The following is a 25,629-nucleotide window of genomic DNA, read 5'->3' as shown; positions in this document are numbered from 1 at the left end:
AGGACACTGGAACTGTCATCATCATCAACATAATTTGGAAATTTATTGCCTTCTCCAGATGCTAGATAGCTCTTTTTAGGAAGACCAGATTCCTTGACTGGGTCTTGCTATGAGCACAGGTTAGCCTTACACCATCCTTCAGTGTTAGCCTTTATGTATCACCTCTGCATACTCAGCTCAGTCCGAGTTATAGAAACGCTCATTTTGACTTGTGAAATCTACCTTCAGCTTTGTTTACAGCTGGCTGGTGGTGACAGCACATGCCTTTAAAAGTCAGGTGGATCTCTGTGTCTCACTGTGTAGCCTTAGCTGACCTGGAACTCACAGAAATCTGCCTAATTCTGTCTTCCAAGTGCACCACCACATCCGGCTTGTGTTTTTTTTTTGGGGGGGGGGCGGGGTCGTTGGAGACAGGGTTTTTCTGTATAGTCCTGGCTGTTCTGAACTCACTCTGTAGACCAGGCTGGCCTTGAACTCAGAAATCCACCTGCCTCTGCTTCCCAAGTGCTGGGATTAAAGACATGTGCCACCACTGCCCAGCTAGCTTGTTTGTTTTTGACAGAAGACTTTGCTACATAGTCTCAGTTGGATTATAGTTTATGCCCTTCCCACCTCAGCTTTCCAAGTGCTGGGATTATAGGCATGGACCACCATGCCTATATGGCTTATGCATTTTATTTATTATTAAACCATGCTAATTTATTCTAAATTACTAAAAAAAACCCATTAAAAATAAAAAAGTATTAGATCGGTTGAAATTTGGACAGACTTACTCATAAGCATTTCTTTTGGTAATACTGAAATTCAGTTGTACTTTTTTTGAGACACGGTCTTGATATGTGGCCCTGGCTGGCCTAGAGTTTACAGGCATAGCTCAAATCTAGTGATCTTCCTGCCTCTGTTTTCTTAGTGCTGAGATTACAGACAGTTCACACCATGCCTGACTGAAAATTCCCATTTAGAGGCTGGTGAGATAGCTCAGAGGTTAAGAGCACACACTACTCTTGAAGAGAGGACTCCTGTAGAAGACAGCATTGAATACCTGTAACCTGCCCTTCGGGGGAATCTGATGCCTTTGCCCTCCATAGGCACCTGTACTCCCATGCACATACCCACATGTAAACATAATTGAAAATAAAAATAAATCTTTTGTTTGTTTGGTGGTTATTTATTTTTGAGACTGAATCTTACTGTGTAACTCTGGCTGGTCTGGAACTTGATTTGTGCCTCTGCTTTCTAAGTGCTGGGATTAAAGGTATGTACCACAACGCCTGGCTAAACTCTGGCCTCAGTGGGAGAGGATGCACCTAGTCCTATAGTGACTGGTTGGGGAGGGGTGATGGTGGTGATGATGGTGCGTGCGTGCGTGCGTGCGTGCGTGCGTCATCCAGGGGGGGGCTTTCCTTTTTCAGAAGAGAAAGGGAAGGTGGAACAGGGGGAGGACTTTTATGAGGGAGTACTGGAAGGAGAGAAAGGGCTGATACTGAATTGTAAAGTGAATAAATAAATTAATGAATTAAATAAAAAAGAAAAAAATTACCTTTGTAGGATTCAGTATCCTGTTTTAGTTTTGTACTTGCTCCCTTCTCCTCTCTTCCTTGGGCACCCAAGAGGGTTGCCTAGGTCTTAGCCCCTTTACCACTGAGAGATGTCTTCCTAGACTCTGTTCTGTTTGATTTTCCACTGAGGTTTAGCTTCCAACACTAAGCTCAGTATGTCTGTCTTCTTTCAGGGATTTGAGCCATAACCGGTTGTCTAACTGGAACATCAGCTTGGAATCACAAACATTACGAGAAGTGTAAGTTATTTTTATTCATTCATTATTAAAGTCTTTGAAGTAACCTAATTATGAATTTGAATATTTTTGGTGTGTATTTGTGTGTCTGTGTATGTACCTGTGCACTGTACATGCTTGTGGAGTCCAGAGATATACATTTAGTGTCTTTCTGAGTTGCTTGTCTGCCTTATTTATTTAAAATAATGCTTTTATTTATCTTTTGTGAATTTCATATATTTTGATCATATTCTTTCCCTTCTTCCAACTTCTCCCAGTTCCTCAAATACTTCCGTAAACTGCCAACTTCATGTTCTCTTTCTTTTTTGTTTTTTTTGAAAGAGGGTTTCACTGTGTAGCCCTTGCTGGACAGGAACTCACTTTGTGGATCAGGATGGCCTTGAACAGAAACGTACTTGCCTCTGCCACCAAGCCTGGCATTCTTTCTAACTCTTAAAAAGCAAAAACTAGGGGCTGGAGAGATGATGGCTCAGCAGTTACAAGCACTGACCGTTCTTCCAAAGGACCTGGGTTCAAGTTGCAGCACCCGTATGGCAGCTCATAGTTGTCTCCAAGATCTGACATTTTCACACAGATATACAGGCAGGCAAAACACCAGTGCATATAAAATAAAATTAGATAACTAAGAAAAGAACAAAAACTAAACAAACAAAGTGTCTAATTTGTTCTGGCTAGTTCTTTCTGAGCATGGAGCTTTCCCTGGAGTATAGTTGATAGACTCAGTATCACTCCATTGGAGGAAACAGATTTCCTCTCCTAGCCATTACCAATTGTAAATAGTTTTTTGTCTTGGGGTGGGACTTTGTGCTCCCTTCCCCTTGGGGTTCTGTCTGGCTTGAGCTTGTGCAGGTCTTGTGCATGTTCTCATAGTCTCTGAGTTCATATGTGCATTGCCCTGTTGTGTCTAAGAAGACAGCTGTTGCCTTGAAGTTATACATTGGGTGGTACCACCTTAACTCAAGCTTCAGGGGATCCGATGCCACTGGTTTCTGAAGGCACTGCATTTAAATGTACAACCTTCTTCTCCTCTTCACATAATTAGAAATAATAATAGTCTTAAAAATATCTAATTTCTTAGAATTATATATTTGTCTAACTTAGTCTGAGTCATAGGCCCTTTCAAATTTGAATATATTAAGATATTAGTTAAATCCAGAATTCAAGAGGTAGTTTCCATTGTTAAACTTTAAAACTGTTTTCTCTTTTGCTTAGGAAAATGAATTACAATGAGCTAACAGAAATACCATATTTTGGAGAACCAACACCTAATATTACTCTACTTTCACTGTAAGTATTGTAAGTGAAGATTTCAGATCTTTTATTTAATTATTTATTGTGTATATATATTGTACACACACACACACACACACCTGCTACCAATCTGCCTTCACTGTAACAATACATGCTGTTGTTTGTTTTTCGAGTACCTATACTATTGATCCTAATTATTTAGTATCTTTGTGGCCTTGGTTGGGTCACTGACAATAACTTCAATATAATCCTTGTTTTGTAGGGTCCATAATTTAATTCCAGAAATAAATGCAGAAGCATTCCAGCTTTACTCTGCTCTCGAGAGTTTAGACCTCAGTTCCAATATAATATCAGAAATCAAGACATCGTCATTTCCTCAAATGTCACTGAAATACCTGTAAGTAAAATAGAGACTTAGATTTACTCAATTAATTGAAAGAATAGCCGGGCAGTGGTGGTGCACGCCTTTAATCCCAGCACTTGGGAGGCAGAGGCAGACGGATTTCTGAGTTTGAGGCCAACCTGGTCTACAGAGTGAGTTCCAGGACAGCCAGGGCAACACAGAGAAACCCTGTCTCGAAAAACCAAAATAAATAAATAAATAAATAATTGAAAGAATAGTTTATTGAGTCAGCTGCAATAGGCTGGGCAGGAACTGGCGTACTGCCTGCCAGTGCATTTCTGTCATTCACTGGCCATCCCTCAAGTGTCTGTTGTTTATGGTAATTTGATGTATGTGTGTGTAAAACAAGCTTAGTTTTGGGCTTTTGTAGTTATTTATTTCCCTACTTCACCCTAAAAGAAAGAGTGCTCTGTTGCCAGAAAAAATTGCTAGACATTGAGAGCAAAGTTTGAGATTTAGTTTTACACTTATTTGTTTGTTCTCGTTCACGGGGTGATATAATATGCACATCCCACAGAGAATGTGCAGGTCAGAGGTCAGCTATGTGCAACGGGGTTTTTTTCTTCCATATTTTTCTTCTTTTCTTTTGTTTTTGGTTTTTCATGACGGTTTCTCTGTGAAACCCTGGCTGTCTGGAACTTCTGTAGACCATGCTAGCCTCAAACTCAAGAGACTCACCTACTTTTGCCCTTAATGGCATGTGACACACCTGGCCAGCCTTTTCTTCCATCTTTAGGTGTGTTTCAGGAATGAAATTCAGGTTGTTAAGCTTGTTTGGCAAGTGTTTTTACTTGCTAAGCCATCTTGTCAGCCCAAGATTTAGTTTGAGAAATTTTCATTTTGGTACTGGGAACCAAATGCAGGATCTTGTCATGCTCGGCAGTGGCTGTGTTGTGAGCCACACCTCCAGTCCCAATCAGCAATTTTGTGAAAAGTAAAGAGGACTGATGTGCTACTGTTTGTTGTCCAGTAGCTTACCCTGTGTGCTGCTGCTAATAGTTAGCTTGTGTGCTGGTTCCTAAAGTCTAGTCATCCCATATTGTAACATCCTAAGTGAAGTAGGAGCCATGCTTTTATCCTTCCTTGTTTTTCTTCTTTTTTTTCTCTTTTTCCTTTTCTTTTCTCCTTCCTTCCTCCCTCCCTCCCTCCCTCCCTCCCTCCCTCCCTCCCTTCTTTTTTTCTGTTTTGTTTTGAGACAAGGTTTCACTCTGTAGTCCTGGCTGGCCTGAAACTCACTAGATAGACTAGCCTGGCCTCAAATTCATAGAGATCAACCTGCCTCTATCTTCCAAGTGCTGGCATTAAATTTAACGATGTTCTCTACAAGGTCCTGCCTTCCCCTTGTTTTTCAATGCTAGGGTCCAAACCCAGGACCTTACAATATGCTAGGCAAGCACTCTATCACTAGCTCCAGGTCTAACATAATTAATTTTGTAGATGAAGAGAGAAAGCAATTAAATGATTTGTGAAATAAAATACCAGTTAAGAGGCTGAGGAGATTGTGCAGTGGCTACAAGTGCTCAGCTCTGCAAGCACAAGGACCTGAGTTCAAATCCCAAATACCCATATAAAAATTCAGCCATGTCTGTGTGTGTCTGTAACTCCAGAATTGGGAGTAATGAGAGGCAGATGCTGAAAGTTCAGTGGCCAGCCAGCCTAGTCAAAATGGTGAACTTATGGCTCTGTGAGTGACTGAGCTTTTAGTTCCATGAGAAACCCTGTCTCAAGGTGTATAACTCAGAGAATGATAGAGGTAGCTCTCCCTTTCCCTATCCTGCTCTGGCCTCTGCACCCCTACACACATTGTGCACACATACACATGCACGCAAAAAAAAATATCAGTTAAGAGTTTTTTGTTTTGGTTCATAAGCGTGATGATTGGGTATTTGTGCCTTTGCATCACATGTGCTTCCCATGAACCTTGTTACTTACAAATACAATTACAACTATGATTTTTGACTTGGGGTGAGTACTGGAAATAGCAGTTAAATGATTTGTCAGCATGTGTATAGTTAAGTGACAAGTTAAAGCTAGAGTTGGATTTGGGTAGTCACCACTGCTTCTTATGCTGTTATCTTGTCGTTTTAGAAATTTGAGTAATAATAGGATAAGCACCTTGGAGGCTGGCTGCTTTGACAACTTATCAGGTTCTTTATTAGTGGTAAAATTGAACCGGAACCGAATTAGCATGATTCCACCTAAAGTCTTCAAGCTGCCTCATCTCCAGTTCTTGTGAGTAACAAAACTGATGGATTATAAGAAGACAAGTCTTCTCTATAGCAGTTTTTCTTTTAAATTACAGTTAGAGTAACTCAGCCAATTTTCTTTACTAACTGTTAATCTTTTTGTTTAAGGGAACTGAAAAGAAACAGGATTAAAATTGTAGAAGGCCTTACCTTCCAAGGGCTTGATTCCTTACGCTCATTGAAAATGCAGCGGAATGGAATTAGCAAACTCAAAGATGGAGCATTTTTTGGCTTGAATAATATGGAAGAATTGTAAGTATTAGAATAGGGGATAGTTGTGGGGGTGGACTCTTCCTCTCCTCTAGATTGAACCTAAGGCCTTACACATGCCACATTCCTTGCTTTCATACAGACTTTAAAGTTTTTTAGTTTACTGGAATTTTTGTCATTCATAAGCTTTTTGATATAAAAATAAATTATATTTCATATTGTTTTGACTCAAAATTACCAGAATTTATCTGGATTGAGAATGCTGTACCACTTGGTCTGTTGGTTTTATAGATACTTAGTCACTTTAGAGCTTAAGTTTCTTGGGTCACTATAGTTTAGCAAAAGTATCTGTCAGTTTAAAGGAAATTTAAACCTGTACTTGGTATTGAATGCTTTGTTTGAGTTACTTCTCTCTATGCATACAGAGAACTGGAACATAACAACCTTACAGGAGTGAACAAGGGGTGGCTGTATGGCTTGCGAATGTTACAGCAACTGTATATGAGCCAGAATGCTATTGAAAAAATCAGCCCTGATGCATGGGAGTTCTGCCAGAGACTGTCTGAACTGTAAGTGTTGAGTGGTACTTCATGAGAGGGTGTGAGACTAGGCAGATTAGAGTCAGTTATTCTCATGGTAGTTGTGAGATCTGGCATCCTAAGTTCCTCAGTTTTTGTTAGAGAACTGTACTTAACATTTCAGTGGAGTAAAATTCATAGATTGGGCTAATACAATAATTCCTGACTTTTAGTGTTTCTTGTTTTTTAGGGATTTGTCCTATAACCAACTGACTCGCCTTGATGAATCTGCCTTTGTTGGTCTGAGCTTACTGGAGAGATTGAATTTAGGGGACAATAGAGTCACTCACATTGCTGACGGTGTATTTAGGTTTCTTTCCAATCTTCAGACATTGTAAGTTTTGTTCTGTTTGGTTTTTAATTTTTTTAGAATGAAATTAACCAAATGAGTGAAAATAATATGGAAATGGATATGTGCTAGTATTTTGTGCTTCTTTTGTTCTCTATCCCATAAATAAATTTTAGAGCAGTTTATTACTTTATTCTGAGTTAAGTGTCATAACAGCAAAGACTCCCTGTCAGTTGGCAGTGTCAGAATGCCATTATCTGCTTGTTCTCATGATGGATAGTGTCCCATAATTACTGGCTTTTGTCTGGAAGGCTGCAGTTATATGTAGTGATAGCAGTTCTGTTTAGTGTTAGTAGTTTGCTGCATGACCTTGATTTTTTTTTTTTTGTGATTTTTGTGATTTTTTTGAGTCTTTGGGGATAATGCTAGGGATTAAAACTTCAGCATACAAGGCCAGCACCTTACCACTGCCCAAAAGAAACTAACTCCTTTTTTGATTTTTTGTTTTTGGAGATAAGATCTCCATGTGTAGCTTAGATTGGACTTGAACTCTTAGTTCTGCCTTCAAGGTACAGGGATTATAGGCATTTACCACCATGCCTGGCTAAATTGTGTGTGTGTGTGTGTGTGTGTTGATTTCAGCATCCCATTTATGACTGAGTATTAAATAACTCCAATCTCCTCACCTTGACCAATTATGAGTCTCTGCAGTTAACTGCCGGCCCACTCCAAAAAGGAGCTTCTCGGATCAAAGCTGACAATTATAGTCTGTCTATATGGCTATAGTCATATAGTCATATAGACAAATCTATATTCATAAACAGTTATTTAGAGGTCGAATGTTGGGTACATTGTGTCCATTAGAAAAATAATAGCAGTTGCTTCTCCAGCTATGGACCATGTTTGTGGAGCAGGCCTCAAATCCAATCACAAAGTAGTTGGTAACAGACTCGTTGATGTTAATACCAGTGGGCACATCTTGCCTTATAAGTCAGTAGTGTTGCATACAGGATTCCCAGCTGTGTAAGACTATTGATAATAATATTCGTAGCACTATGAAACTAGCCAGCAGGAAGGAAGTTTCCAGCAGTTCTAGTTTGATTTCTCTGTCCTAAGACCAAAGCATGCGGTACCTTCATCAGTAGTGTCTTACCATCTAGATCTGGGAGCAGCCGACAGCAGTAGCAATTGCTACTTTTGAAGTCTTTCTGTCCAATAACTTGTAGAGCACTAGCACACGCTGGCACTGGGATTTTATTTAACAATGAATGGCTTCTGGTAGCAGCTTTATTATCTCATTCTTGGCACCTCCATTCAAATTCTGTTTTTTGTTTTTTTAATTTTATTTTTTAATTAGCTTACCAAGTATCAGGTTTTCTTAGGGATAAGGGCTTTTCCATATTTATAGCTTTAATTGACTTTCTTTCCTACCCTTTCCTCTTTCCCCATCTCCTCCTCTTCCCCCAACTCCCCTGCTTCCTTTCCCAGGTAAACTTTTCTACTTCTTGTATTCCCCTTTCTACTTTTGTATCACACAGGTTCTATCCCTCCCCACTAAAAATGTCTTCTGTATCTTCTCATGGGTTCCTTTCTCATAATTAAGATTTTTTAAAAAGATTTACTTATTTTATTTATATGAATACTCTGCAGCTGTCTTCAGACACACACTAGAAGAGTGCATTAGATCCCATTACAGATGGTTGTGAGCCACCATGTGATTGTTGGGAATTGAACTCAGTACCTCTGGAAGAGCAGTCAGTGCTCTTAACTGCTGAGCCATCTCTCCAGCCCAATTAAGATTCTTTGATGTTGTTGTTGGTTTGGTTTGGTTTGGTATGGTTGGTTTTTTGTTTTTTTGTATTTTTGTTTTTTTTAAGACAGGATTTCTCTGTGTAGCTTTGGTTGTTCTGGAACTTGCTCTTATAGACCAGGCTAGCCTTGAGTTCTGCCTGCCTTTTGTCTGCAAGTACATCTGCACACCAGAAGATGGCACCAGACAGTTGTGAGCTGCCATGTGGGTGCTGGGAATTAAACTCAGGACCTTTGGAAGAGCAGAGAGTGCTCTTAACCCATTTCTCCAGCCTTGATACTGTTGTTATCACATTCAAAATTAATAAATAGTTTCAGGAAGGTGATAGGCTCCAAACTTTGGTACCTAACTACCAGTAAGGAGACACACTAAGTCTGAGAAAATGCTCATATACTTAAGATACACAGTGTCTTTCTTAGTTACTGTTATACCTAGTTACTTAGTTCTAGTGCTGTGAACTAAGTGAAGAGACAAGATGACCAAGGCAACTCTTATAAAGGAAAACATTTAATTGGATGCTTGCTTGGAGTTTCAGAGGATTAGTCAGTGAACATCATGGCAGGCAACATGGCATCAGGCAGGCATGACAATGGAGCAGTAGCTGAAAGCTTATATCCTGATCCTTAGGGAGTAGAAAGAAAGATTGGGCCTGGTATGGGTTTTTTGAAACAAAGCCTACCCCCTCAGTGGCACACCTCTCCAACAAAGCCACACTCCCTCCAGCAAGGACACACCCAATTCTTCCAAAAAAGTTCTGCTAACTGGAGCTCAAACATTCAAACATAGGAGCCAGTCTCAATCAAACCACCACATTCGACCCCCTGGCCCCATAGTACTGGGAGCCTGCCTGATCTGGAATGGGTTGAAATGGGACACAGTGTTAGACACAGATCAAAAGTCTGATGATCTCCTGCCTTCTAACTATTTTTTACTATTTTGTGTGAAAAACTTAACTCTTTATTATTTATGCTTAAATAAATGCTAATATCTGGCGATTAACACATGCTGCATAGAAGTGGAGAAATAGGTAAAGAATTTATTGCTAGTGCTGCTTTTTTTTCTGGCCAGACAGGCAGGAGCCCTTCACTGGCCAGACTGATTAACTCTTTGTGAACCAGAGAGAAAGGAAAGGAAAAGAATTAAGATCCTTTACATAGACAAATATGCACAGATATACATATATTCATATCTCCATACTCTGGTTGGGCCTGACCATCTGTTTCAATCAACTCTACAAGTATTTATGTATGCTTACATTCATATACATATACCTATATATGTACATACATACATACATACATACATGCATTTGGATGGATGGATGGATGGATGGATGGATGGATGGATGGATGGGGCAGAGCTCCCAAGTTGCCACATCATCTTTATTTTTTACCTTTGACCTTTTTATATCTTCTTAGAAAAAAGTTCTTTAGAAAAATTACCTTGTAGATGCAATGTTACATAAAATGGGAGTTACAAAAGGATGTTGATGTTAAGTTCAAAGCAGTGTTTCATTCTATGTGCTCATTATAAGTTCATAGCAACAGTTTCACATGGCCTTGCCTTATCATAGTGCACACTTGTGGCTTCATCCTTGGACCCGAATATTTTTCCTTGAACACAAATTTGTCATAAGCCTATTTTTCTTTTTAGTGTAATTATGAAAGCTCATTGCATTTCTTGTTATATAGCCTTTACTTACTCTTATGAGGAGTACACACATTCTGTTCTCGAATCTAACTTTATTATATCTTTCTGGCAAAACAGCATTAATTCATGAAAGTTCATCTTAATGTTGATCTGCAGGAAATCTGTTCAATAGGGTAGGCTAATGCCCAGGGATTATTATGCTAATTTAATAATGATAGGAAAGGCATATCAGCTGCAGGAAGAAATCCTGAGGTGAATTCTTTTTGGGACCTTGCCTCATAGAGCTCACCCATCTGAGTCTATGTAAAGAGGTAGGCCACCTCCAGGAAGGCCACCTGCTAGACTTAGTCTTTCCTAGATGGCTCCTGACACCATAGGCTTGTAGCCACATCATAATGCAAAATGCATCAGTCCTCACAGTCCTTCACAGTCTCAACACTATTTAGAAGTTTGAAGTCTCTTCTGAGACTCAAGGCAGTCTTCTAACTGTAACCACTATAGAATTAAAAAGCAAATCACATATTTCCAACTTAAAGTATCATAGAATATATATTACTATTCCAAAAGAGAGAGAGAAGGGAGCATAGTGAGAAAATACTAGACCAAAGCAAGACCAAATCCCAAAAGGGTGAACTCCAAATTTTGTATCTTTATGCCCAGTGTCAAAGGGCTTGTTAGATGGCTTTTTATATCCCATTTCTTCCAGCTTTGTTGACTGACACACATCTTTCTCTTGGGCTGGTTCCACATCCTTTCTGTAGCTTTCTTTGACAGGTATCTCAAGTTTTTGCCATCTCCAGCGTCTTGGGATTTCCAGTGTAATCCAGGTTTCACTTTCACAGCTTCATGCAGTGGCCTCTTTGGGCCATCAGGCAGGGACTCTTCTGCCACATACCTCGTCTCTGTGGCTTTCTTTAACTGCTGAAGCAAATTCTACAATCCTTTTACTGTATCCTTGATCAAGACAGAACTGTGTGGCCAAAAGTGCCAAGTTGTATGCCTGCTTGGGTTGAAGCCTGCTCTCCCACCATGAATTACATTTGTACAAGCCTTGGCTTGTTGGTGGTTTCCTTTGCTATGTAATCTTTCCTGTAATGGGACTGTTCTTGGATCTGCCAGCAGTATACATAATGACATCGATAGAATCTTTGTAATATTTTAAAGCTTAGGCCTTTTAGCTAGGGCAGTATCCCAGGCAGCTATCTAAACTTAACCAGACCAACTAGCCTACCACCCTCTGCATGGCTAGCTCTGTACCTCTCTGCTTGCTGTCTATCTTGTTCCCTCCATGTCTGCCGGTGATTTCTTCTTCCAGAGACCCTCTCTCTGCAAGGAAGTTCAGCCTTCCATTTCGTGCTCAGCAGTTGCCTGTCAGTTCATTATTGAAGCCAATCAACAAGTAAGGAAGGTGAATGTTTAAAAAATATGAGACCTGTGATGGGCCATAGGAATAGCAATACCAAGATCTGCCAGTACTCAGCTCTCTGCTGGTTTGCTAATCAACAATGGAATATACAGAGACAACCTTTACCCAATGTACAAAAGGTTACCCAACGCTTTGCTTTTTACAAGTCTCAGGGTTATCTGGTGGGGACTTGCCCTGAGGTACCATGCCCTTTATTCCATTTAGCATCAGACCTTTTTTTTTAGAAATTTGTCATCTCTGTGAGCACAGGACTTGGCTCCAACATTCTATTGCCTGGTGCTCTTTTTACCCCAAACTATATTTTGCATTTCTTTTTGCCCTGCTGGCCCCTTTTCATTATAGATCTGTGCAACAATGAAAACCACATAACACAGTTAGTGCTAAGGTGCCTTGACATATCTGCCAATAGCATTAGTCTGGACCCCTTCAATTTAATCTCTGGCAGATTTTCTTGAACTAAGGGCAGAAAACAAGTACATTCTTTGCCAAAACAAAACATCACAAGAATGGGCTCTAATATTCTTCCCTTCTGAAGCCTTTTGAGCTGGGCCTCCACAGCCTACATTGCTTTCAGCACTACTGTCTTCTATGTCCCTACTAGGATGGCCCAATTAAGTCCTGCTTACACTATTCAACTGCTTTCTTAGTCCAAAGTCCCAAAGTTTTCCATATATCTCTAAACAGCAGTATGGTCAGGCCTGTCCCAGCAGTACCCTAGTCCCTGATATCAACTTTTCTCTAAGTTACACTTCTATGATGAAACACTACGAGCAAGGCAACTTATAAAAGGAAACATTTACTTGGGGGCTTGCTTATAGTTTCAGAGGGTTAGTCTGTAACCATCATGGCAGGAACTGTGTAGGCACACATAGGCAGGCATGGCACTGGAGTAGTAGTTGAGAACTTACATTGAACCACAAGATGGAGACAGAGAGAACAAGACTGGGCCTGTTGTAGGCTTTTGAAACCGGACAAATCTCCTCAAACAAAGCCATACCCCTTAATCCTTCCCCAAATAACTGAGAATCAGTTACTCAAACATATGTGTTCATGGGGGCCATTTTCTTCAAACCACAACACATACATGCATATAAAAACACACACACCTGGCCTTAAACTGAGAGAGATCTACCTACTTCTGCCACTAGAATGCCTAGGATTAAAGGTATGTGCTACCATACCCCACATAGCCCACTGCTTATTTTTTGCCTAATTAATTAATTAATTAATTAATTAATGTCTCGTGACAAGGTCCTGGTTTGTTACTCAGGCTGGCTTTGAACTCTCCATCTTCCTGTCTTAGTTTCTTGAGTCCTGGGATTATAGGTATGAGCCACCATGCCTCTCTTAGTGAATAATTTGGAGGAGGGGGAATGTCCTGAAGAATTGTTAGTAAAATAAAATGAGCTATATTAGCATTTTACTTGAAGGCTAAGCAAAAAGAAACCTCTCTTGGCATCCATACTTTATATAATTCTATAAATCAGAAAGTGTGTGCCTTAGTTTAATATGCAATAGCTTTAGGAAGTAAAAATGATTAAGTACTTTTAATATAACTGGTATTTCATCAGCACATGATATACACAAGTGTACTTTCTCTAAGAATGGGATAGTTTTTAAAGAAAACATAATGAACACTCTAGCATGTAGTCATACCATTTTTTGCTTCCCAAAGGGAATGTTGGATTGCTCTTGAGTTGTGAAGTTCTGTGTTGGTATTTCTCTTTGAGCTATTAAGTTTAAGAGCCCAGAGGGAATCTTGAGCACTCAGGAATCTCATGACTCTAAAATTACATTTGAAAGCTGTATCTATCACCTTTATCTTGAAACCTTCCTTTTTATAGGATCCTGCCTACAATTTTTAATAGGTTAGTGCAATTAGATAAGGCTAACTAAGAAGATTAATAATCTTAGCAGGTTGCTTAGTTTGCTTATCTATATTTATTCATCTATCCATTTATCCATCTGTGTATTTTTGAGACAGGGTCTCTCTATGAAGTTCTGACTGTCTTGGAACTCACTATGTAGATCAGGCTGCTTTGAACTCACAGAATTCAAAGCCTACTTCTGCCTCTGCCTCCAGCAGTTGAGCTGGAACTAAAGATGTGTATTACCATGCCCTGCTGGTTAGTTAATTTATTAATTTTTCTATGTTTATCACAAATACTCCTTTAAAAAGCAGGACTGAGTCTTCATCATAGATGACTGTCAACATAAGGATTGAAATAACATGTGTGTTCCTTTATGTTGCTGTATCAGGATGCTGCCTAGTGGTGTGGTATCATATTGACTAACAATCTTTTTCTCCCTGACACTTACAGAGATTTGAGAAATAATGAAATTTCATGGGCCATAGAAGATGCTAGTGAAGCCTTTTCTGGACTCAAAAGTCTCACTAAATTGTATGTATCTGTAATGTTTATATCTAATGTCTTTTCAAGGAACAGTTTTAAATGTTACTGCATAATGTTTATTTTATATAGCCAGAAAGTCTGAGCCTTCCTACCATCTCCTAAAAAGGAAAGTTTTGTTTGTCAAATAGATTGTTGTTTGGTACTTTTTATTTGTAAAATAGTCCTGTGGAAATTTGTTTTTTATTTCGTAGTTTCAGATTAGCATTGTGAGAGATGCGTCTCATCATGGCATGTCCATACATGTTTCATTATTCTGTTCACATTCATTCCCTTCTTACAGTCAGTCCTCTTCCCTCTTCCTCCCTGCCTTGGGTGGTTCCCTTTTTACATCCAGACAGTCCCTCTGCTTTCTGATGACATATGCACCATTCTCTATTAGATCTCTTGTTTCCATCTCAGGATCCCTTTCATGACCTATAAACACACACACATACACACACACAATCCTAAATCTACGTTCTGCATATAAAAGAAAATGTTTGGTTGTATCCATTTTCTTGTAAATGCTATAACTTAATTTTTCTTTATGGCTGCATAAAATTCTTTTGCATATATGCATTACATTTTCTTTATCTGTGTTTTAATGAACATCTAGGCTAGCCCTGTTTTTGGCTGTTGCATGTAGTGCAGCGTGGTGATGCAAGTGTCCCTGTGGCATATTTTAGAATCCTTCAGGCATATATCTACCAGGAGCATGGCTGGACCATATGGTAGTTCTATTTCCAGTTTTTGGAGGAACCTCCATACTGATTTCCATAGTGACTGTATAAGTTTAAATTCTCAATCAGTTGTGGTATTTAAATAAGTTACTGAGTAGAGTTTTCCATTCAAGTAAGAGCAATGCTCTGAGAAAATATAGGACTAGTAGTGTGTTTAATCATGGGAGCTATGTGGGGAATCAGTCTATTAATGGGGAAAATACTCTCCCATGAAACACTTGAGATCTCCTATGAGAAGGATTTCTCCAGAGATTCATACCTGTCTGAACATCTGTAATCTGACCAGCTTTATTAAAGAGAGCAATGGAGAACTGTGAGGAAATGAGGGAGAGGAAGTAGTATGATCAAATGTATAATGTGTGAAAATTAAAATAAAAATTTAAAGGAAAAAAAAGAGAAATGGAGAATTTAACCTCATTTAGCATAGGCAAGCTACCAGTATTTTAGTGGTTAGGATGATGTTCAGAAGACTTCCGTTGAGCTCTGAGATCTCAGTAGATGCTTTCGTGTTGTACTTTGTATTAATTACTAAGTTCATAACTTTCTTAAAAATGCTTGTTTTGCTTGTTTTCATTAAGCTAGTGTGTATAATTTTTCCCTTAGTTGTATCTCAGTAAAGCCATTAAAGGGGCTAGAGGATAGCTCAGAGGTTAAGAATGTGTTCTGCTCTTCCAGAGGACCTGAGTTTGGTTCTTAGCACCAATATTAGGAGGCTCATAAGCACTTATAACTTCCACTTCAGGGAATCTGATATTCTCTTCTGTCTTCTTCAGGCACAACACTGAACATGTACATACCTCTCCCCCAACATATACACACAGATGCATAACTGAAAAATAATTTTTAAAATGTGCATAATGCCACAATGCAAGCATTCAACACAATTATACCTTGTATAGGTAAATATTTAATGAATTTAATTTTATTTCAGAATCTTGCAAGGGAACCGGATTAAGTCAGTTACACAGAAAGCATTCATTGGCCTTGAATCCCTTGAGTATCTGTAAGTATTTCATATATATTTACTCACTGTATAATCTTTGTGCTGGGCATGGCAGAGCCTACCTTTAATCCCAGTCCTCAGGAGGCAGTGGCAGGCAAATCTTTGTGAGTTTGAAGACAGCCTGCTCTACATAGCAAGTTTAAGGCCAGCCAGGGTTGCATACTGAGACTGTATGTCCGCAGGTATTCATGAGCATTTAAGCATTTATATAACTTCACTACAGAAATGGTTACTGATGTTGCATTTCTCTTCATTTCAGAGATTTGAACAACAATGCTATAATGTCTATCCAAGAAAATGCTTTTTCTCAGACTCACTTAAAGGAACTGTAAGTAATTTTTTCTCTTATGTTAGTGCTCATTGTATATAAAGGACACCATTTGTGTACCTGATGCTCATGTAGACCAGAGGAGATGGTGAGATTCTCTGGAACTGGAGTTACGGATGATTGAATACTGCCGTGTGGGTGATGGGAACTAAATTGGCTTTTCGGGTAGAGCAGACAATGTTCTTAATCACTGGACCATTTCTCTAGCCCCTCATTGTCCATAGATAGAGAAGGTGACTCAGATGTTTCAGAAGCATGTGATGTGAGCAAGAAATAGAGCAGTGTTAACACTGAGTTGTTTCAATGGTCATGTCGTTTAAAGATAACCCAGCACTGGACAGTCAGGAGTGTGTGCTACCACATGTGTGCTGCCTGTGCTCACAAGTTGGAAACCTTAGCACCACTCCTGGGCTCCAGTGTGGATTTTACTTTCTAGACTGGTCAATACATGAGTCTCCAGTTCTTACTCCATGATGGGGTTAAGGTGCGTAACAGCTGTTTCTGTTCTTTACTTTGTGAAATTGACCTAGTATTTTGTGTTATTAATTTTAATGTGTTTAAACTACTAAGATGTTCAGAAAATTTAAATATTGCAGTAGAAAAAAGTTTTTTATACTAGTTTTCCCATATGATTTAAAAAATAAGTTTTAAAATATGTATGGGTGTTTTGACTACATGTATGTCTCTACCATGTACATGCCTGTTACCTCTGGAGGCCAGAAGAGGGTGTTAGATCTTCTGTAATGGGTGTTATAGACAGTTGTGAGCTGACATGTGGGTACTGGGAACTGAAAAAAAGAAGTGCCTTTTAACTGCTGAGCCATTTCTCCAGTACTTCCTATATAATTTTTAAAAATTGCCTTTAAAAATTATTTTATGTGTATGTGCCTTAGTGTATGTAAGTATACTACATGTATACATGTGTGAGTTCAAGGAGATCAGAAGAAGGCATCAGATCCTCTGGAACTAGAGTTACAGATGCTTGTGAGCTGCCTTGGTGGTGCTGGACAACAAGTTCAGGTCCTCTGTAAGAGTTCTTAACTGCTAAGCCGTCTCTCCAGACTCCTAAAATTAGTTTTATTAATTTAGAGAGTTTTCTGAGTGAAGGAAGTTAACCTGGGAATTCTTATTAATTTAAGCTGGTGTTGGAAAATCAGTTTACTTAAAATGTCTTAGCTAGAGTCTACTCAAAAGACAGCAGTAGAATCAGTTCATGACAAGACAGAGATAAAAATGAAGAGAAAGCTTTTAGAAACATTTACAATGTGATATTATGACATCTTTGTGTAGTTTTTAAAAGACTTAGTTTTGGGCCAGTGACATGGTTCAATTGACAATGGTACCTGCCATCAAGCTTCACAGTCTGACTCCTATAAGTTGTCTTCTGACCTCCACATAAGAGCATGGCACATAGCCAGGTGTAATGGTGCACACCTTTAATCCAAGTACTTGGGAGGCAGAGGAAGGCAGATCTCTGAATTCAAGCTCAGGCTGGTCTACATAATGAGTTCAAGATAGGCAGGATTGTATAGAAAGACCCTATCTCAAGAGAAATAAAAAGTATGACGTGTGTATGCCACTGCCACCCCCACCTCAGCATGTTTACACACATATATGGTAAATAAAAATCTAAACAAAGTTATCTTAAAGTACTGATTTATAGTAGGTTGGGAAATGTAAAAACTGGTTCTTACTATAGATGGAGATGTATTAGAAATGTGTTTTTGTGTTCAGACCCCTGCTCCATTTCTTGTAACTTGTCACAGTAGGCAAATTGCTTAGCTGGAGACCCATTGTTTCCTCTCAGAATGGGAGTAATGGGTCCCTAGGATCATATGGCAGTACCATGAAATAATTTGTTTACTTAACCGTTCTTTCATCCTCTATTGTGTACTGTATTGGATCGTGGTCTCTCTTCTCACATCGTATTATGTTAAGAAAAATTAATGAAAAATAATCATTAATTGCTTTTTGCATGTTACAGAAATTAAAGGGATCTTGTAAAACATTTGGATCTACTTCTAGGTATAGCTAATTTGTAAGGGTTCAATTTAACTGCAGACCAGTTTATCTTTTTTTCTATTAATATTATGTGAGGGTCAGCAAGAAAGTTTTAACTATTATGAGAACCTAGATCAATGTATAGTTTGGATAATAGGCAGTGTAGTTTCAATGTAGAGATTCACTAGGGAACCACAAGTACTTAAACAAACTTCAGGCTCCTGACTCTTCTAGGCCTAACTGTGGACCTTTTTTTTTTTTGGATAGGGTCTCGATATATAGACCAGGTTGACCTTGAACTTAGAGATATCCGCCTGTTGCTGCCTCCTAAGTGCTGAGTTTAGAGACATGTGCCACTACACTCTAGCCCATCTACTATTTTTTAACGTTAGTTTTATCTGAAACCTTTCTGAACCTAAAAGTTTAGCAAGGATCCTCCCATGCACAAATCTAAGTATCCATAGGTACCCTAGATAACTTACCACATTTTTCCTTCTGTAACATTCCCCAAGTGTCTGACCACTCTGGTCTGCCTTTAGCAAGCATCTTTCTAGGTTTTTTTTTTTTTAAGCTAGAACCCTCATCAGTTCTGAAGCTACTTGCTGATTCTTACCCCTCTTCCTCATTGGCTAAAAATTCCTGTTTGCTGTTGCTTGTAATTGGAGTTGAGCCCAGCTTGTTTTCCTCTGTTACAGAATTTCATTGCAGTGATCTCTGTGCCTGGGAGATGGTCTTGAATACACTCTGCCTTACCATGCTTTAGCAAGTATCATTGAATAGCTTTTCCTTTAACAGTTATGGTGTTGTGGCATGGATAGGATCAGATTCATCATTGGACCCCCGGGCCTTTCACCCAGGACTCCCAAATATACATCTTTGAAGCCTTTGTCTTCATTCCTGATTGATTGATCGGGGATCCAATGGTGAGTCAGACTGGTGAACCATTGCTCTGGACAAACATCCATTGGAGCTGGTAAGGAGAGATTTTGATTCTTGAGGTTCTGAGTACAGTTTCTGAGCTGGGGCAGAGTGCTACACTTGATACCTTCCTTGCCTGAGGTCTACCTGGACCTCTTTCCTGAGTAGGGGTTGTTTCCTGACTCCCTGGTGTATTCTTTGTCCTCTGTAGAATCTATCTTTTTTTTTTATTAGATTCTGTTTTTTCTCCAGGAACTTCTTTGCCCTCACTGGAAACCCTGGCAGTAACATGTTCTGCTAACTATATCCACTTGACTGTCTACTTCCTAATTATTGGAATTTTATTGTACTCTTTTGGGGAACTTATGGTCTCCCTGTACTGGTTCTTCTTAAGATCACTCCCTTCCGTCCCTTTGAGTCTTTTGATATGTCTCTGAAAATCCCTCTTCTGCATTTGTCTGTCCACTGCCATCAGTCCATGTCCTATTTTAGCTGCTCCCCTTTCTGGCTACCTATTTCCATTGGAGATTCTTGAGACTTAAAGACAAATAACAATTGTGTAAGTCTGAAAAACACTCAATGGAAGTGTTATTTTATCTATGCTGAGATGGACTTTGGCGATACCTAAACAGCTCCTATGTGTCTCTGTAACCTCCCTAAGATTGATTATATGCTATGGCAAGATAATTTTAAAAAATTTTAATTAGCATATATTGATTATACATGATCAAGGTTTCATTTTGACATTTTCTTGCATATATGTAATGTATTTTGATCATATTTATTCCCTATTCCCTTTATCCTCTTATCCCCTACTACTTCCACTAATCCTCTTCCCAAGTAGCCTCACTTCTGTTTTTATGTCTTTTTTGTTTGTTTGTTTATTTTTGTGACCCAGTGAATTTCTTAATTGTTTACAGAAGCATGGGCACCTTATCTGTGGCTATAGTACTGAAGAAAATGTCTCCATCTCCAGTAACCCTTAACAGTGCATAAATCCTCAGAGGGGCCCCCAAGCTGATAGTTCCCTCTACAAATATATATGTTCCACCTTATCCTTTAGGAATGTGTTCCTTGTGCTGAAACTGCATAGTACCAAACCTATACACGCTATAAAATTACCGCTGCAGAGTATGTCTCGTGCCCTGTTACTGCTTCTTCATTGCTTGTGGGTTGGAACTTTAATAAATTAAAGAAGAGTTACTTGAACCCAAGCCACTGTAACACTATAACACTTGATCTAATAATCAGTATGACCATTAAATCATTAATGGGTGATCAGCATATGCAGTGTGGGTGTACTAGGCAAAGGGATGATTTATATCCTGAATCGGATTGCATAAGGTTTTATCTCCTTAATCAAAACGGCACACAATTTGCAACTTAGGAATTGTTTACTTTTGTGCTTTTCCATGTAACATTTTATACATTATTGAACTCTGGTGATTGAAACTGTAGGAAACAAGCTGTGGATAAGGGAGATGTACCGAATTTGTAAATAAGTATCTTTCCCTCTTTGCTTTTTAGCAGCAATTTGGATAAAAATGTAAAGTATAGGAAAAACAACAGGTTTTTTTTTGGTTTTTGTTTTTTTGTTTTTGTTTTTTGTTTTTTGTTTTTTGTTTTTTGTTTTTTTTTACTTAAAACTGCCTTTGGGAGGCAGAGACAGGAAGATCTCTGAGTTTAAGGCCAACCTGATCTACATAGTGAGTTCCAGGCCAATCAGGGCTATAGAGAGACCTGTCTCAAAAAAAGTAAATAAATAAGTGAGTTTATGTTAGTATTTTACTATTTCAAGACTGAAATCTTAGACTGAAAGATGTAATTTTTGCTTGCATCTGTTTATATAGTAGCTTGTTTGTGTTAGGTATGAATGTTAAATATCTTTGTGCATTAAGAGGCCAGAATTGATATGAGGGTGTCTTCTGTTCTTCACCTTAGTTTTTGAGCTGGGGTTTCCCACTGATCTTGGAGTTCTGTTTTAGCTAACCTGGCTGGCCAGCATGCTCTTGGGGGGTCTCCCTGCCCCCCCCTCCCCCCCAGCTGGGGTTGCATACACATTTGGCTGTGCCTGCCGTTTACATGGATGCTGGAGATTCAGACTCAGACCCTCATACTTTCACAAGAAACCCTTTAGCCACCGAGCCCCCTGTAGCCCTGTGATATTTGTCTAGCTCTACATTAGTGGTTTTCAACCTTTGGGTTACAACCCCTTTGGCAAACTTGTAGCTCCAAAAATATTTACAATGCTATTCTTTTTCTTTTTCCCTTTCACCTTCCCTTCTCCCTCTCACTCTGACCCCGCTCGCTCTGGCCCAGTAGCAAAATTACAGCTATGAAGAAGCAACAAAAATAGTTTTATGGCTGGGGATCACCACAACATGAGGCACTGTGTTAAAGGGTCACAGTGTTAGGGAGGCTGAGAATCACTGCTCTAGGTGGTGTCGCCAAATTAATGTATACTTTTAAAAAACAAAGTTCTTTAAAAATTGTCTTAAGAAAAAAAAGAAAGATGGAAGGAAGGAGGGAAAGAAAGAAAGAAAGGAAGAAAGAAAAGAAGGAAGAAAAAGAAAAGAGCTAGGTGGTGGTAACAGCACTTGGGAGGCAGAGGCAGGTAGATTTCTGAGTTTAAGGCCAGCCTAGTCTACAGAGTGAGTTCCAGGACAGCCAGGGCTATACAGAGAAACCCTGTCTCAAAAAACCAAAAGAAAAACAAACAAACAAACAAACAAACAAACCCCCCCAAAAACCACCAAAAATCCCCCAAAGTTAATGCTGTTAGCTAATCCTAAAAGTGACAATGCTGTATTCAAGGAGAGATGAATATATTTTTGGTACGAAAGGTACAAAGATATTTATTTTTTAAGTGTTTTTATTTAAAATTATTCATTTGTGTTTGTCTTATTTATTTGTGTGTGTGTGTGTGTCTGTGTAGATCAGAGGCCAACTTGTGGGTATCAGTTCTCTCCTTTTTTTTTTTTTTTTTTTTTTTTTAGGTTTTTCGAGACAGAGTTTCTCTGTGTAGTCCTGGCTGTCCTGGAGCTCACTCTGTAGACCAGGCTGGCCTGGAACTCAGAAATCCACCTGCCTCTGCCTCCCAAGTGCTGGGATTAAAGGCGTGTGCCACCACTGCCCTGCTGAAAAATATTTTTTAATTTATATGTAACTCTTTCATGAACCTCAAAACACTTATACATGAGAAAGAATACCAAAAGCCATAGAAATTTTAATAAATACCAATTTAAAAATATTTTAAGAGCTTGTTAGATGATGATTTAAGAGGTAGAAGCACTTTCTAAGCTTCCAGCCTGATGACCCGAATTGGATTCCTTGTCAGTGGAAGGAGAGAACCTCTACATATGCACTGTGGCAAGACCTCCTCCCCACCAAGTTAAAAAGAGTATTTCAGTCAAAGAGTAAGTTGTAGTGTTCCCCAAATCATTTGCTTTCTCTGCTTTTATATTTAGGGGGTCATGGTGAAAAAAACCACTGATTGAATCTTCAAAGGGATCTGTTTTATAGACCACATTTTTTTTTTTAAAAAAGTATCTTTTGCTCTGAGTTGAAGTATACATTACTAGAGGGCTGAAGTGCATTCAGTTTTGATGAAATACTTTGAAAGTAAAATACACTTCCCACAGTAAAAAGCTCTTTCAGTGCTCCAAAATCTGTGATTTTGCTCCCAATGTTTCAAAATTTTAAACTTCAGGAGTATAAAGAATTGTACAGTGAATATCTACAAACTTTCCACCTGGATGTACCAGTTATTAATCTTTGACAGACTTATCAAATTCCCCTGTTCCTGTTCTCACTCTGACCTTTGCATTCTGTACACATATATAGTATATATTATATATGTATGTGTATGTGTGTGTGTGTGTATGTGTGTGTACACACACATACACACACACACACAGGTCTTTTTTAGTTCTCAAACCATTTAAAAGTTGTAGAGAGATCCAGAGAGGTGAAGACTTAGCTTAGCAGTTAAAAGCAGTTGTTGGTTTTGCAGAGGACTCGGGTTCAGTTCCCAGTGCCTACATGGTGGCTCATAACCATCTGTTACAGCTTGGTGTATATTTTCTAAAAACAGGAACATTTTTTACATAGCTATATTACCGTTTTCATCCTCAATGAAATTAACATTTATAAAATTACATAGTAGATTGCCCATCTTCATGTTTTCTCAATATCACAAATATCACCCTGACAGGAGATGCAGCTCAGTTGGTACAATTGCTTCTTTAGGATGACTGAGAGATTCAGTACCCAGGACCTTGTTAAGTCAGATGTGGTGTTGGCACCCATAATACCAGTATTTGGGAGATGGAAGCAGAAGGACTAGAAATTTAAGATTATTTTTTACTACACACACAGTAAGCTTAAAGCTATTCTGGAATATATGAGACCCTATCTCCAACAAACAAACTAAATATGCATATGTATGTGCACACACACACACACACACACGCACACACGCACACATATCTCCCTGTTTATATACCACTCTCCAACCCCTGCCAATCAAGAATCATGTTTGTCAGTGGATGTCATGAGATATCTGGGATTGCAAGTTTGAGGCCAGACTGGGTAGTATAGTAACTGTCTCAACAGTCGCCCCACAACAAATACACGTGCATGCATGCATTTCATTCCATTGCAATGGCTCTTTACTTGTCTTTAATTTAAAATAATTCTCTTGTCCTTCAGTCTGTCTGATTTTTTTTTATAATGCTGACTTTATTAAGGCTAATGATCTGTTTTATTATAATTAGATGAACATTTTTTGATAAGTAAATGCATATATGTGTAGCAGGATTTTCCTGCAGAAACTTGAATGAAGCTAAAATGAAAGGTTCTTTTCCTTGTTTTCCTTCTATAGTGTTCTGAACACAAGCAGTTTGCTCTGCGATTGTCATCTGAAATGGTTACTTCAGTGGCTGGTGGATAACAACTTTCATCATTCTGTGAATGTAAGCTGCGCACATCCTGAGTGGTTAGCAGGGCAAAGCATCTTGAATGTGGACCTAAAAGACTTTGTCTGTGGTTTGTATTTCTGTTTTAAATTTTAAAAATTTCTCTTAACTATTTTAACAACAAACTAAAGGGGATGAAATACCATCACCATCAACAAAAACACCCACATGGCTCTGACTAGCATGTCATAAGGCCTTGTGCTGCTCTCAAGTCCTGTCTCAGGCTTACTTTATACAGGCCACATTTTGTGTTCTTTGACTTAGTGTTTCATAAAGGTGTTTTGTCACTTTTTGTTGTTGTTGTTGTTGTTGTTGTTGTTGTTCTTGTTTGTTTGTCTTAGCACAAGGACTTTCTCAATGCTGCCTTCTCTTTGTCTTTGAGTGATCATCTTTAGTGGCAATGTGAATGTCAGCTTTAAGAGGAGTTATTAAATTTAGGATACATAGCAGTAAGACTTCTAAATCAATGGTTTGTTTTTTTTTAATGTGAATACTTAGTAGATTCTGAAAACCACCAAGAAAAATCTTGAAACGTCATTAGTTTATGCTATAATCGTAAGTGTATACTAGTATATGTTTATAATCACCAATTTAATGTTTTGGATGCAGTTTCTTGGAAAAAGGACAGACAACTTGAAATGATCAGTTCTATCTTTCGATCATGAGGGTTCCAGAGAGCACACTCATGGCATTAGACTTCAAGACAAATTCTTTTACTATATCAAGCCATTTCATTGACTTTGATGGTCTCTCTCTCTCTCTCTCTCTCTCTCTCTCCCTCCCTCCCTCCCTCCCTCCCTCCCTCCCTCCCTCTCTCCCTCTCTCCCTCTCTCCCTCTCTCCCTCTCTCCCTCTCTCCCTCTCTCCTCCCCCTCTTTCTTTCAGTCTACTTTTATTTTGTGTGTAGGTGTTTGGCCTGCATGCATGTCTATGTAATGTGTTTGTGCAGTGCCCAAGAAGGCCAGAAGAAGGTGTCAGGTCCTCTGAAACTGGAGTTGCAAAAGATCGTTAGTTCTGGTGTGCTGGAAACTGAACCTGGGTCCTTTGCAAGAACATCCAGTGCTCTTAACTGCTCTTGAATCCCTTTATACAATTTCTTAAGACTTAAACTGGCCAAGCAGTGGTGGCACAAGCCTTTAATCTCAGTACTTGGGAGGCAAAGGCAGGCGGATCTCTGAGTTTCAGGCCAGCTTGTTCTACAAAGTAAGTTATAGGACAGCCAAGGCTACAAAGAGAAACCCTGTTCCCAAAAGCAAAACAAAACAAAACAAAACAAAACAAAACCCCAAAAACCAAACCAACCAAACAAAAAGACTCAAAGTGGTAGCATATCTTTGAGACAGTAAAAATAGCCATAGACAGTATGTCCTAAATATAACCCTTTGTTGTTGTTGTTGTTTTGTTTGTCTTTCTTTATTTCTTCGAGACAGGGTATGTAGCCTTGGCTGTCCTAGACTTTCTCTGAAGACTAGACTGGCCTCAAACTCATAGGCCTGTCTCTGCCTCTGCCTCCTGAGTACCAGGATTAAAGTTATGCACCACCATTGCCCAGACTGAATATAACATTTTTCTTTTCCTTCCTTCCTTCCTTCCTTCCTTCCTTCCTTCCTTCC

At 39.0% G+C, this 25,629-nt stretch overlaps 1 protein-coding gene and 1 non-coding gene across 4 annotated transcripts in view; both read left to right on the top strand.

Annotated features, from left to right (window-relative positions):
- The window catches only part of Lrig2 (leucine rich repeats and immunoglobulin like domains 2), a 52,305-nt gene that overhangs the window by 11,495 nt on the left and 15,181 nt on the right, over positions 1–25,629 (top strand). For all 3 annotated transcript variants that reach the window (XR_003709779.1, XM_028755651.1, XM_028755653.1), the window contains exons 2-12: positions 1,733–1,798; positions 3,008–3,082; positions 3,309–3,443; positions 5,538–5,681; positions 5,804–5,947; positions 6,331–6,474; positions 6,674–6,817; positions 13,980–14,060; positions 15,723–15,794; positions 16,054–16,122; positions 23,924–24,087. Coding sequence is in view for 2 of the 3 variants with exons in the window: in XM_028755651.1 (XP_028611484.1) it covers positions 1,733–1,798; positions 3,008–3,082; positions 3,309–3,443; positions 5,538–5,681; positions 5,804–5,947; positions 6,331–6,474; positions 6,674–6,817; positions 13,980–14,060; positions 15,723–15,794; positions 16,054–16,122; positions 23,924–24,087 (1,238 nt within the window). In the remaining variant the exon portion in view is untranslated. The remainder of the gene's footprint in view (positions 1–1,732; positions 1,799–3,007; positions 3,083–3,308; positions 3,444–5,537; positions 5,682–5,803; positions 5,948–6,330; positions 6,475–6,673; positions 6,818–13,979; positions 14,061–15,722; positions 15,795–16,053; positions 16,123–23,923; positions 24,088–25,629) is intronic.
- On the top strand, positions 5,300–5,403 carry LOC114611035. Its single transcript, XR_003709784.1, has one exon. It is a non-coding gene; the product is annotated as a small nucleolar RNA U13 (small nucleolar RNA).

This window comes from Grammomys surdaster, unplaced genomic scaffold (assembly GCF_004785775.1).
Source record: "Grammomys surdaster isolate TR1022 unplaced genomic scaffold, NIH_TR_1.0 126071, whole genome shotgun sequence".
Lineage (NCBI taxonomy): Eukaryota > Metazoa > Chordata > Mammalia > Rodentia > Muridae > Grammomys > Grammomys surdaster.
Note: the sequence above shows the minus strand (reverse complement) of the source record. Positions and strands in the feature narration are given on the sequence as shown.